At 42.1% G+C, this 13910-nt stretch overlaps 1 protein-coding gene across 1 annotated transcript; it reads right to left on the bottom strand.

Moving 5' to 3' along the window:
- Nucleotides 1–4477: 4477 nt before the first annotated feature.
- Nucleotides 4478–13493, bottom strand: SPRYD7 (SPRY domain containing 7). Its single transcript, XM_068182132.1, has 5 exons — nucleotides 13337–13493; nucleotides 11978–12094; nucleotides 8878–9044; nucleotides 7199–7301; nucleotides 4478–4729 (listed from the first exon to the last, which is right to left on the bottom strand). Exons 1-5 carry the CDS (start codon nucleotides 13440–13442, stop codon nucleotides 4632–4634), a joined length of 591 nt encoding a protein of 196 aa, XP_068038233.1. The 5' UTR covers nucleotides 13443–13493; the 3' UTR covers nucleotides 4478–4631.
- Between the last annotated feature and the right edge of the window lie 417 nt (nucleotides 13494–13910).

Genomic DNA, 13910 nt, shown 5'->3' with positions numbered 1-13910 from the left:
TTATACTCAAAGAGACAGGGTGTCAAAACTGTAACATTCAAAGATTAAGAAAACATTTTGAGTATAAACAATTAGTGGAAATACCTCAACCATTTCACTGGGAAGTATGATTCATTGTTGTTAAAATAATTTGCTACTAGTAAATATATTGCTAAATCTTAACTGAAATTTACTTTTTACTGAAATGCAACTTTTACAAATGGGTATTGCACCCCATTTCTTTGGGCAAAGCTGGGACTGGGAACACTTCTGGGAAAACTTCTGGGAAAACACCTGGATTCATTGCCAGGTGCTGAAATGACAGGCATAGGTTAACTCACATTCTGTTTCTGTGACCAGTGGAGTTAAATTTTGCTTCTTTTAAGAACTTCCATCACAAAACTTATTTTCAGGTGGAAATTGGTCTTTCTTTCCATTTTGATGAATAGATTATCCTAAGATTTTATTCACTTTTTTTTTTGTAGAGTTCTCCTGTGTCACCAATTATAAAACAAGAAGTTTTCTGACTTTTACAGATGAGATGCAGTTACATTGTGCAGTATTACAAATGCATCTCATTCTTTTTAAGATGAGAAATTAGCAAATTTAAGCCACAAAAGCAGGGTATTTCCATATTTTTGGTGAATGTAGCAGCTATTTTGAGTATTTTATATTTACCAAAATGTTTTCCATTTCAAACACCAGCTTTGATGAAGACAGTCTCCTCTCTATTTTAAAGCAAGTCTACATTAAGCTCAAGGTAGCAGCTTCTACTGTTACATATTCTTAACCACAGCAGTCTTCAGAGAGAATTGTTTGCTGGATGAAGTTAGATATTGTGATTAGAATTTCTTTAAATACTTCCTCCTTTACCCATGAATGTAAGAAATATAATTTCAGGTGAAGCATTTGAATGAACACAGAATGGATGAGCTGGGATCTCCAGATGTCATCTGGTCCAATCCTCCTGCTCATGCACGGCCACCTAGACCCAGTTACCCAGAACTATGTCCAGTTGACTTTTGAGTATCTCCAAGGATGATGACTCCACAACCAGCCTGGCCAAGCTATGCCAGTGCTCAGTAATCCTGACTGTAAAAAATGTTTCCTGATGTTCATAGGAGCTTCCTGCATATCTTTCTGCCCATTGCCTTTAGTCCTGTCACTCTGATCCACTGCAAAGAGCCTGGCTCTGCATTCCTTTCATCCTCCCTCCATGTGTCTTATATGCACTGATCAAATCCCCCTAAGCCTTCTCTTCTCCAGGCTGAACAGTCTGAGCTTTCCCAGCCTTGCCCCACAGGGAAGATGCTTCACCCTTAATCATCTTTGTGGCCCTCTTCAGTTTCTCTCCAGTGTGTCTCTGTCTCTTTTGTACCAAGGAGTCCAGGACTGGACACAGCAGTCCAAGTGTGGCCCCACCAGGGCTGAATAAAGGCAAAGGACCACCTCCATTAACCTGCTGGCAATATTTTGGCTAACGCAGCCATGGATACCATTCACTTTCTTTGCTGCAAGGGCATATTGTTGGCTCAGTTCACCTTATTGTCCACAAGGACCTGTAGGTTCCTTTCTGCCGAGCTGCTTGGCAGATGGATAGCCTTCAGCCTGTACAGATAGATGGGGTTGTTTCTTCCCAACTGCAGGACTTTGCACTTCTCCTTGTTGAAATTCTTAAGTTCCCCAGCAGCCCATTTCTCCAACTTGTTGTGGTCCCTCTGGATAGCAGCACAACCCCCTGGCATATCAGCCAATCCTTCCAAGTTTGTGTCAGCTGCAAACTCGCTACAGGTACACTCTGCACCATCACTCAGAACGTTAATGAGCCAGAGCCAGTACTGACCCTGGAGTACAGTGCTGGTTACTGGCCTCCAACTAAACTTTGTGCCACTGACCACCCTCTGGGCCTGGCCATTCATCCAGTTTTCAGTCCACCTCACTATCTGTTCTCACTAGAACTTGTCTATTAGGATCTTATGATGTTCCCAACACTAGTTCTACAGTTAATTACTGACTTGTCCTATTAGTGCCTTCTCCATCTCACTCCCTTTCCTCTCATCAGCAAGTTATTGTCCACCACCTGGGCCCCCATGCTTATCTAGCTTCTCTTCAAATAAGAGGGCAATGAACCTGTTTTGCAGCTGTAAACCCATAGGTGTGGCAACAACATTCCTCTTGGTGCCCGAAGTCATCAGCTTCCATCGATCCTTTTCTCCAGAGGTTTTGCTTACCTTGACAGTGCAAGGCAGACACTGCTGTCTTCCCTGTTACAGATGGAGTCTGAGGCTCTTCAAGCTGTTAAGACTCAGAGAAGATCCTGTCTGTGCCCCTTTCATGTTCTCTGATGTGCCACCTGCTCACTGCCTCCTGAACTCATCCAGCTGGCAGCACAGCTTCCCCAAGACTGCACACCTCTGGAAGGACAGAGAGCCATTTTTCTTGGCCTCAGACAGAGGTCACAGGCAATCCCTGCAACCTGGGACTTGGAGAGACATCTGAAGAACAGGCTGTGTGGAAGCTGTATTGGGTGTGCATGGCAAGGTTCTGGTAGTAGGGGGCTACAGGAGTGGCTTCCATGGGAAGATGCCAGAAGCTTCCCCCATTTCTGACAGATCCAATGCCAGCTGGGTCCAAGACAGACTACAGTTGGCCAAGATCAAGCCCAGCAGAGACAGTGGTAGAGCCCCAGGATAACAGATTAAGAAGGGGTGGAGGGAAAACGGCACCATTTCAACCAGAGAAAGGGATGAGAACATGAGAGAAACAGCCCCACAGACACCAAGGTCAGTGGAGGGGCAGGAGGTCCCCCTGGCACCGGAGCAGAGATTCCCCTGTAGTCCCTGGTGCAGCCCTTGAGGAGTCAGCTGTGCCCCCGCAGCCTGTGGGGATCCATGGGGGAGCAGAGATCCCCTTGCAGGCTGTGAAGAACCCCACCCAGAGCACATGGATACCCCAAGGAGGCTGTGACCCAGAACAGGCCCCATGGGGACCCATGCTGGAGCCGTCTGTTCCTGAAGGACTGCACACAGTGTAAGGGATCCATGCTGGAGCAGCCCATGAAGAAACGCAGCCTATGAAAAGGACTCACAGTGGAGATGTTCTAGAGAATTGCCTCCCAAGGGAAGGAACCATGCTGGAGCAGGGAAAGAATGTGAGGAGTCCCTCCCCTGAGGAAAAAGGCGCAGCAGAGACAACATGTGATGAACTGATTACAGCCCCCATTCCTTATCTCTCTGTGCTGCTGGGAGAACGAGATAGAGCAAATCAGGGAAAAATTTAAGCCCAGAAAGAAGGGAGGGGTAGGGGGGGAGCTGTTTTAAGATTTAGGTTTTATTTCTCATTATCTTACTCTGATTTGAGGAGATATTAAAGGGAAATTATAAAATTGCACTCTAATTTCCTAAGGTTTACACTATAATGCTGACAAGATTGAAAAATTCTACCCAATACTGTCACATGACAGCAAGGCTAAAAGGAAGGAAAACGTGGGCCACAGAGTTAAGACAGATGCAGTAAATCCTAAGGTGAAAGGCTTTGAGAAAGCTGTTTGTATTTGAAAACATCAGAATAAGGTAATTTCTAAAAATACTTAAATAAAATCATTTATGCAAACACATTAACCCAGGAAAAGCCAAAACAAAAAACACAAACATTCAGTATGAAGACTTTTTTTTACAAAAATTCTTCTAGGAACTATATTAAATATGACAAGAGGGGAAAAAATAGCATCTCACAATGTATATTCAAGGGCATCACATTTTAGAACAATGTCTTAGCCATTTATAAATGATTCATGAAGAAATTAAATATACTATTCCATAAGAGAATAATCTAATTTACAGTTTAGATGTAAGGCTTCACCATAACATCTCATTTCCTTCACCTGGATCTTTGCTTACCCAAGTTCAGTGATCTGTACTTACTTCTCTTACCAGAGTAACAGAGCATGGTGGTCCTCAAACACACAGATAGTGTTCAGGTTTACTTTTTAAGGTTCAACAAAAAAGTATTACTAGAAAATATTCTTTTTTTTTTTTTTTGGTCACAATAAAAGCAAATTAAAAGCTAGAAGAAACAGATAAGTTGTATTTGCTGGTATTAGATTGAGGGAATTGATTAACCTACCTTTGCAAAAAAAAACATATCTAGCTGCTAGTTATGCCATTGTATTATTAGTCATTGTGCACAACTGAGACACCACAACTCCAAATCACAGACTAGAAACACAGTGCATCCTTTGAAGAAATTACATAATTTCTGGGAGAAAAAAGCTGGGGGGGAAAATCAAGAGAACTACCCATCTCCATAGCTGTCATATGCATAAAAACTATTTGCATTACAGAGCTCCAGTTTATTCAAAATACTGAATGTAATACCAACAACAGCAATATCCCTAGTCTCCTTATGCATCACATACAAATCAGAGAAAAACCCTGCTTCAAAACACTCATTTTCAACCACAAAACAATGCCAGAAAACTCTTATTAGGACAGCAACATTTACCTGGTCTTGCAGTTAACATATTTATTCTGCAGACAACAGTCACAAGTACTTACTAAAAATACAGATATGTTTCCTAAAAGTAAAGTGAGGCTTCAAGATGACAAAGCTTTTGTAACAGTGCAGGGTGCAAATTCTCAGTATGAAGACATTCAGAAGATTTGCTGCTCAAAGAGGATCTTTTCAAACCCAGGTGGAGGTGTATGATAAAATTCACTGAACTGACAATCCAGAATGGCACTGTCATCAACTGCAAAAGAGAACCAAAAAGAAGGAATTGGAGAAGGAACACTCACAGTTTGATCCTCTTTTATACCATCTTAATAAACTGTAGACTGTGCTCAAACCACAAAGAATTTCTTCAATACATCCATTACGCATACACAATTAAAATAAATCTCTTGAATGAATTTGGTAAGGCCTCAAGCCAGGAGAGCAAACCAGCTCTCTTTTCTGCTGTTTACTTGGTACTGGTTCCTTGGTGAAGTCAATGAGAATGTCTCATTTCACTGGGAGTGTTAGCAGAGCTTCAGGCTATTGATTCCAAATTTTCTAGATTTTTCCAGAAATCTACAGATTAAGGATGCTACCAGATAAACCTTGCAGGGATGTCACCCCTTCACGTGCATATTTTTCTGTTCCTAATTCTGCTGGAGTTTCAGCTGTCTACAGTGGCTTTTTGGAGGTTTACAAGGTTTTACACGTCTGCAGTGGCTGGTATCAAAACATCAGTTTCAGCATATGATTGAAAGAGAGCTTCTTTGACTGCTTCTTGAAGTTGGAAGTTAATGTGGTTTTTTTACAGAACTTCTCCCTGTTTTTGACCCCCTGCATAATCTACCCACCTACAGCAGTACTTTCAATGTAGAATATAAAAAAGAATCTGATGAGTATTTTCAGAGCAAAGCTTTTGTGTACTTCACTAGCAAACTGAAACACCCACCTAGTCAGAAAAACAAGGTCTCTTTCAAACACAGCTTCTGAGATGAACCTGGCAGAATATCAACATTAGTTAAAACAAGAAAAGCTTCATCTCCATATTTTGGAACTTAGCTATCTCAGAGACAAGGTCGGAATTCTTCCCCCCTAGGCTTTGTGAAAACTCCTATCAGCACGTTTGTACAGTTCTCTGGTACTTACGCAGTGTTTATGTCTTGCTTCCATTAAAGTGCCTGAGGTACGCTGCTGTAGGGAATAACTTTTAAGTCAATTTTTTTTGATTTATCTTCTCAAATGCTTGACACTGCATTTGCCTGATCTATCACGTTCCTTGTAAAAAGATATCTATAGTTCTAATCTGAATAGGGTAAATGTTTGAGAAACTCTCTTCTGCAGAGCCAAATCCATCCACAGGACTATAAGTTCACATCAAATTACGGACACTTGAAGTTTATACCAAGTAAATAGTGTACAAAAACAACCTGCAGGCTTCAAGTAATAGCTATATGTAGGAGACATGATAATTATGATGAAATTATGCCCACTTGTGGAAGAAGACCAAAAGAGCCTGGCAATAAAAGGTCACTGCATTCTCCAGGCATGGAACTTCTTTAATCAGAGAAAAAAAGATTAACAGTAGGCTAACATGCCACCGAGTATTTTCTGAAAGCAGCCTTCATTCTTCATGCTGTGTAAGACCCCTTCCGAAACACAGGAAGGTGCAGGCACACACTAACTCTGCTGCCGCTGAAGATTTCGCACGAGGAGGTCCCGCGGAGCATTTTAGCAGCGCCATCACGTGGCTGAAGGACACATCACAACTTGACCATGCCAAACAGCTCCGCCCTCGGGCCTTGGAAGCAAGTGATTCACCAGCTACCTCAATAGACTTCAAATACTCTACAACACATCTGCCGTGTTTTCTTCCTGCTCACAAAATTCCATATCAACCAAAATGTATCAAGATACAAATGGGAACATGCCAACAGTTCATTAGGAACCCACCACGAATTAAAAAATATCCCCATCACGTAGCTAAGGGTTATCCTTACGACCAAAATTATTTTGGCTACTACTTAGATGAGGCTCAGAAAAACTGAAGATGGAGCTCCTGGAGCAGGTCCAGAGGATGGTGACAAAGATATGAAGGGACTGGAGCATCTCTCCTACGAGAAAAGGCTGAGGGAGCTGGGTCTGTTCAGTCTCAATAAGAGATGACTGAGAAGGGACCTCACCAATATCTGTGAGTATCTGAAGGGAGGGTGCCAAGAGGGTGGATCCAGGCACTGCTTGGTGGTGCCGAGCAATAGGACAAGCGGCAAAGGGCAGAAACTGCACAGGAAGCTCAAGAAAACACAAACAACAATTCTATTGCTATGGAACACTGATGGCATTTATGAAGTATGTGAAACTAAAAGGCACAAATATCAAGCTTCATAGATAAATCAGATTAACCCACAAGTCTGCCATCTGCTTCATATTTTCTTTTACCTGGCATCTTTTAGACTGACTGCGGCAATTACCCAGCTTGCTGGGTATGGACACTGTAAGCAGTCAGTAAGCAGTGCTTTTTTTCCTATTAAGCAGCATTAAAATTAGGTGAAAATATTATTTTGTAATTTCCTAGGTTTACATTTTCATGTAATTAATTATTGTAGTTGCCAAAAATAGATGATTCATGTGTGTTCCATTTAAGTGAGAAGAATACACAGTTCACAAAACAGAAGAGGAATGAAAATAATTTCCATAATGTGAAACAGTTTAAAAATATTTGACTTACCATAGACCACTGGATAGACAGTCCCCCTGATTCCTGAAGCTGGACAATGCATGTTCTTGCCATTTAAATATACATTTAATTCTACATGGTCATATGTAATGCCCTACAAAGCACAGAAAATTAACCAAAAAAAGCATCAACAAGAAAATTAATCAAAAAAAAAGCATCAATGCATAAGGCTACTTAGCTTCCTTAGCCACAGGCAGATTTTAACACCATTATGCAAACCACAGCATCCTAGAAAATCTTACTTGACATATTCCTGACAAGGACTAAAAGTTAATAAATGACCAGTAACATCTGTATTTTCAAATACTCAGGACTCCTTAATGCCTGTTCCAGCTGGGATGCAGCACAGTACTGCACAATACACTTTGCATCTTACTGAGTTTACAGAACCAATTTCCAAACTTCACCACATTAGAGAAAACACAAGATATTCAACGATTTTGAGTATGAGGTGGTTTGCAATCTTCTTGTTTGTATCTTCTCACGGAAATAACTTTAATAATTAATGATGCTAGGAACCAAGTTCATCCTTCCATACCTCCAAACGGAAACCTCTCTCAGTTCATTTACTTTGCTGGCAGCAACAGTCCGTGGTTTCACACACAATGCTATAAATATGCTGACCACAGAGCAGAAAGCAAACACTAACAAGATAGTAACTTTCTAATCTGTTAGCTAAAGGTCTTTCCTCACTGCTTTGGTATTTATGGAAATGGGGAAGTTAGCAGTAACACATCAGTTATGTTCTTTGTGATTAGTTGAAGCTGTTCAGACCACACTAGTTTACCAAAGCCTGAAACAGTCTGCAACCCTTCAAAAAACAGTTTCAGAAAGGGATTAAAAGAATAGTATTGTATCTGAGGGTTAAGGGTGGAGATGCCACCCGTAGTTGTTTGCAGCTTCTAAAGATGGCATTTCTAACCATGGCTATAGAGAGGCAAGTTACCCTGCATGAAAAAGCAGGGGTGATAAATGGTCTCAATTTCATTGCATTGCTCTCATGTATTTTTGAAAATATGTAAGAGGACATGGAGAAAATGACAGTACTAAAAAAACACTTTGAACAAAGTCACTTAAGGATATTTCGAGACACCTGAAATAGTAAGGTTCAAAAAATTAAAATTTTCCCTCAATCATTTTTCCAGTGAACATTACCCCCCTCCCCACTCAATATCCCCAAAAACTACAAAAGTTTGGCTAAAAATACAATTAATTTATCACCCAGGACCCATCTCTGCTCCCCTCTATCCTTCTAATCATTAACCAGTTAGCTAAGGGTTCTTGAGCTCAGCTGGGCATGGTGCATAGCCATGTAATGCATTCCAGCTTATTATTTGTTCAGGCAGGTCCCATCTCAAACAATGTAAGATCCTTGTGATGGGAATTATCAGTCAGGTAGATACTGCAATAGAGCACCAGAACCTATTTCTCAAACTCTGGTCAAGTCCATCCCTCATTAGGAACCTATCAATACCAATAATTAAATCCCACCCTATCCAGGCTGCTGATTCATTCAAAGACAACAGGAATCTATATCCCAGCACTTTCCAAAATGGGAGATGCAAACTGAACAATTTGACTTAAAACAATTAAATTTGACTTAAAACAGAGCTGTAAATAGGAGGCATTTGGGAACAGGTGAGGAAGTAAGAAAGCCTTAAGAAACTCACCACCACATCGCCCTCCTGAGGAAGGCTGTTTGCTGGTAGCCTATTTTTCTCCTCATTGTTGTAGTAGAGAGCACCATCATTTCTCATCACCAGGCTGTGGACATCTCGACCAAGTGGAATTTGATTCAAGTTTGCTTTCTGGGTTGCAACTCCTATACCCCAAATCCCTAAAATGTGATATTAACACAGCAAGAAAAAAAACCATGTTATTTGAAGACTGACTGAAGCATGACAGCATAAAGAATTTGTTTTTTAACTAATGTCATGATGGTACTACCAGTAAATATCTCCTGGAAATACCAGAACTATTGTAGGTTAGCTCTGGTAGCTCTGGCAGCTAAGCACCATCCAGCCAGTCATGCTCTTCTCCCAGCCCACCCAGGCCCTCATGGAATCGAGGAAGAGGAAAGGAAGAGTAAAACCAAGAAAACTTGTGGCTAAAGATAAAAATTGTTTAGTTAGTAAAGCAGAAGTGAAAGAGACAACAAGACAAAGTGATACTATGGCATTCACTCACCACCTCCCATGGGTAGACTGATGCCCAGCCAATTCCCAAGTAAAAGATGGCTAATCTCCCTAAGTCCCCTCCTCTCCTATTTATTCCTGAACAAAACAGGTGGTACGTGGTATGGAATATCTCTTTGGCTATTTTGGGTCATCCACCTGGTTATGTCCCCTCACAAGTTCTTATGCAACCCTAATCGTATGCACTGAAGGGGTAGACTGAGAAACAGATGAGATTTTGATGCTGTGCAAGCCCTGCTCAGCAATCGCTAAAATATTGGTGTGTTATCAGTATTACTTTGGTCACAAATCTAAAACACACAACCACAGCAGCTGCTATGAAGATAATTAACTTCATCCTGACCAGACCCAGCACAAGTAGACACAGGAGACTGAAGACAAACAGCATCTATCTTGAAAAAGAAGGATCTCTGAGAAAGCGAATTGTAACCACTCAGCTTAACTTTTATCCCTAGAAAAATATTGAAAACAAACTCTGAGGCTGTAGGTGGATACAAAAAATAAATCCAACTAGCATGGATCTGTAAACAACAAATTTTCCTTTTTCAGCTAATTAGATTAGTCTTATGGAAAAAAAAGAAAGTGTTAATATTACAGACCTTAATTGGCTAATATTTTTGAAACTCATACAACACTGAAATAGTCAAATGATGAAAACATGGTCTAGACAGTTACAGCAATACGAAGGCAGGAGTGGTTAGAAAACTATTCCAGGATTACTCATCAGTAGCACCCTCTCAAATCAAAAAAGATGACTCAAGTGGGGTTTGAGGTTTTGCATTGAATGCACAAGGTCAGATACTGTTCTGTATTACCATCAGTTACTTGAATAACATGACGATGCATTGATTAAATGTGCTGCCAATCCCAGCCTGACAGGACTGCAAGCTCTTGAGAGGCCTCTCAAGTTTAAAGTGATCCTCACTAACTGGTTAGAAATAAAGAAAGTGTGGCTGTTATTACTAAATTATAAAGAAGAACAGGTAAGTAGGAACAGTAAGTGGCACAAATACAGTGGTGGCTTGGTAACCAGTTCACAGACCACTTGTTGAGTGTGAGTGTGCTCTACTGATGTGGAAAACTTCTGGATGTGTGGCATGCATAAAACTGATGAGGTAATCTACTGCTGCTGCAGCTGAAGCAGAACATCCATTTTAAGCACTGTACCTCAAGATAAATTAGGCTGACTAAAGATACTGTAGAAGAAACAACAAAAACAATTAAAAGTGTGAAAATTTTATCTACAAGGAGATAATGAAAAAAAAACCCAACGAACTGGGACTTTTTAGTCTAGAGAAGACTAAAATGAGGCAAATATGTAAAAAACTTATTTTCAAAAGATGAAACTGTAGAATAATTTATTCTAATACCAAGAATGAAAATGTAAGAGTGTGATTCGACTTCAGAAAACTTTACAATAGTCTGGGTGACCCCATAGATAACCTCTAATTGACTGTGCAGGGATACTTCTGGAAATCTAAGATTTACTTTAAGCCTTCCACAATTCTGCTGCCTCAGGACACAGGAATAGAGGAAAAAGGGCTCACAGGGACCAGGAGAATTTATTTCCCATGTTTCTCAAGTGTAAGAACATGGATACACTATCTGTGTGAATAATGACCATGTATGAACAACACCTGCAATGGATTCTTCCCAAAATAAAGGATAAAAAAATTGCCAAGTTAAGGTGGATATGGGCTTACATGTAGCTTAAATACTAACCAGCTAGCTGGACTGCAAGGTGTTGTGGGCAGATCTGCGTTCATGCTCCCTGTATTCTTATCCACCTGAAGGCAAACAAATCTTACCCAGAAAGTTTCAGCATCAAGCATGAGCGGGTACATAAGGCCTGCCTCTGGACTAACACTCTCCTTCTTCTTCCCTCCCCCCACACACACTTAGGGAAAGCACAGCTTCATTTTCAGAGTGTCTGCTAGCAGCTTTTAAAAATACAGGCTGATTTTCCATGCCAGAATACAGGCAAGCCTGGAGTGCTCTCTGTAGTAGTGAAGCTGACTATATTTGTAGGAGCAAATAAAGGAACAAGGTGCTGAAAGGCTCCTCAGAATAAGGCAGTGTCAGAGTAAGTGCTCCACACTTCATCTGGAGAGCAAAGGGTTACACAAGGAGTGTTACCCTTGCTTGGGCAAACAGTGCCTGCTAAGAGCAAATGAGGGTAGACAAATAGATATAAATATCACTGGATAAACTGCACTCCTTAAAAAATACTTCATAGCTACAGTGTTTTATGTGGTCATAAGCATTTATTGAGCAAAAATAATTTCTAAAACATGCCACCTGAAAAACATGCCTATAACAGCATACAAAACAATGGGGGGCTTAGTATTTGCACTCCTTTAATAATCCACTATTATTTTTAACATTTTAGAGACAGAATTAAAAAAGAAAAAAGAAGAAATTTTCTTTCACACAGTAACTTATAAATCTCTCTAATGTTGACAAGTTCAAGGATGCTATTAGAAAGATTCATGAGCTGAGCATTTGAGATACTGCCACCAGCAGGTAATGTAACATACATCCCAAGTTTAAAGTTGTATATTTTCTGCTGACTAACCTGTGGACTGGATTTTAAACTCGAAATAACTCTTGTTCTGATGCAAAGGTGCATTGGCTAAGCAGCCTCCCGTGCCACAAATTCTTCTGCCATTTTTGACAATGACGACATCTGTTCCTGCAAGTAGAAAAAAACCCCACGGAACTTCAAAACACTTTTAGAAATCTGAAAGGAGCCTTCAAAAGCCCTAAACATTGAGACCAGTTTTTGTTACTTCTGTCCCAAGTAAAAGCTTCATTATTCTGTGAGAAATATGATGGTGGGCCATGCTTTGAAGCAAGAGAAGGAAGGTTCTTTACAGGCTAGTTCATCTTTCCACTAGGGTTTATTTATTTAAAATCTATAACCTGATCTAATTTTCACCGCTCAGACTTTATGCTGATTACAACCTTTGCTTAGCCACATCAGAAGCATAACTTACAATTTAGTCAGAAAGGGTTCACTGTGAGACCAAAGCCCTGTACTCTGTTCTCTAACATCGGAGAAAAAGCATTCTGCAACAAGAAGGAAAAGCATATCGGGTAGAAATGATTGATGGAATTACAAGGTGTTTAGTTAGTCTCTGAAATAGTCCTTCTATTAGAAATGTGCCTGCCAATACAGAGAGAAAAGAAATGCTCTGCTGAGTTTTCCTTCTCCATTGGACGACTTCATCCTTAGGCACTGTTGTCATGGCCAAGCACATGGGAGCCTGTGGCTAACAACTGTGCTCAAGCACTGGACCGTACCTATTCCTCCCCAGCTCTCTCCCCTGCTCTGCTGCTGCTGGCCCAGATCCCTCCTCTCCTCAACAAAGCCCGGGCTCGGTTCTGTGGATAGCTCATGCTAAGGGTAATCCTCAAAAGAGCATCACTGCCAAGACTGCACGGCCCGGCTCCTTCTCCAACTCCACTGCCGTTACTGGAGGTGGAGCCTCCGTCCCTAGAGATGTTTAAGGAGAGGCTGGACGTGGCATGAAGTGCCCTGGTCCGGCTGACGTGGTGGCATCGGGTCACAGGTTGTACTCGATGACCTCAGAAGTCTTTTCCAAGCTCCCAGACTCTGTGGTTCTGTGAACCCAGCCCCTCGGCTCTGAACCACCAGTGCCCACCCTGACCACGCCAGCCCCCGCCGCGCAGCCTGCCGCCCTCGGGCACCTCACACACTCATTGCGCCGATCAACTTCAGTTAAACACAAACTGCTTTAAACCACTTTCAAATCAAGCGTCCTTATTTTTTTTCCCCCGAAAACTGCCAATTCCTGCTAAAGAAGTAGCCCCAAAGCGACTTTTCCAGCGGTTACCCCGTGCCGCGCTCCGGGGCTGCGGCCCTGCCCGCCGGGAAGCCGCCCGCTGGCGGCAGCGACCCTGCCCCGCTCACCCATGCGCTGCGTGTCCAGGTGCACGGCCGGCATCTCCTTGAGCGGGATGTGCCCGGCGCCGCCATCCCGGCACCAGGAGAAGCAGCAGAACACGGAGGCGGCCATGGCCGGCCGCACCCCCCGCACCGCGCAGGCGCAACGGCCGCCGGCGCCGCACGGCCCCGCCCCGCCGCGACATGGCGGGCGGGGAGCGCCGCGCTAAGCGCGGGCTGAAGTGAAATAAAGAAATCAGTCAGCATTAACGCCCCATCCTTCCTCTGGAAATGGAAATCTAGTGGACAACGAGCGCAGCCCCTAATGCTCTTTTTCCGCAGTTGTTGTCGTGGCGTGAGGCGCCCGGCGCAGCCTCCTAAAGGACGTATGTACGTATGTACATGCATATAAAGGATAATTCATGTATATATGTACATGTATAAAAAAAGAGGACACTGATTATGATGGGCAGGTGGTAGATATGGCATCAACGAACCTCACACGTGAGAAGGGACTCGTTCATGGAAATTTACTGCTCAGTTATTCCTGGCGCCAAGTAACAAGAACCCCGTTTATTTGTTTCCTTTTTCTTTTTTTTTT

Source organism: Anomalospiza imberbis, chromosome 2 (genome assembly GCF_031753505.1).
Source record: "Anomalospiza imberbis isolate Cuckoo-Finch-1a 21T00152 chromosome 2, ASM3175350v1, whole genome shotgun sequence".
Classification (NCBI taxonomy): Eukaryota; Metazoa; Chordata; class Aves; order Passeriformes; family Viduidae; genus Anomalospiza; species Anomalospiza imberbis.
The sequence above is the reverse complement of the archived record's forward strand: the minus strand, read 5'-3'. Positions and strand labels throughout refer to the sequence as shown.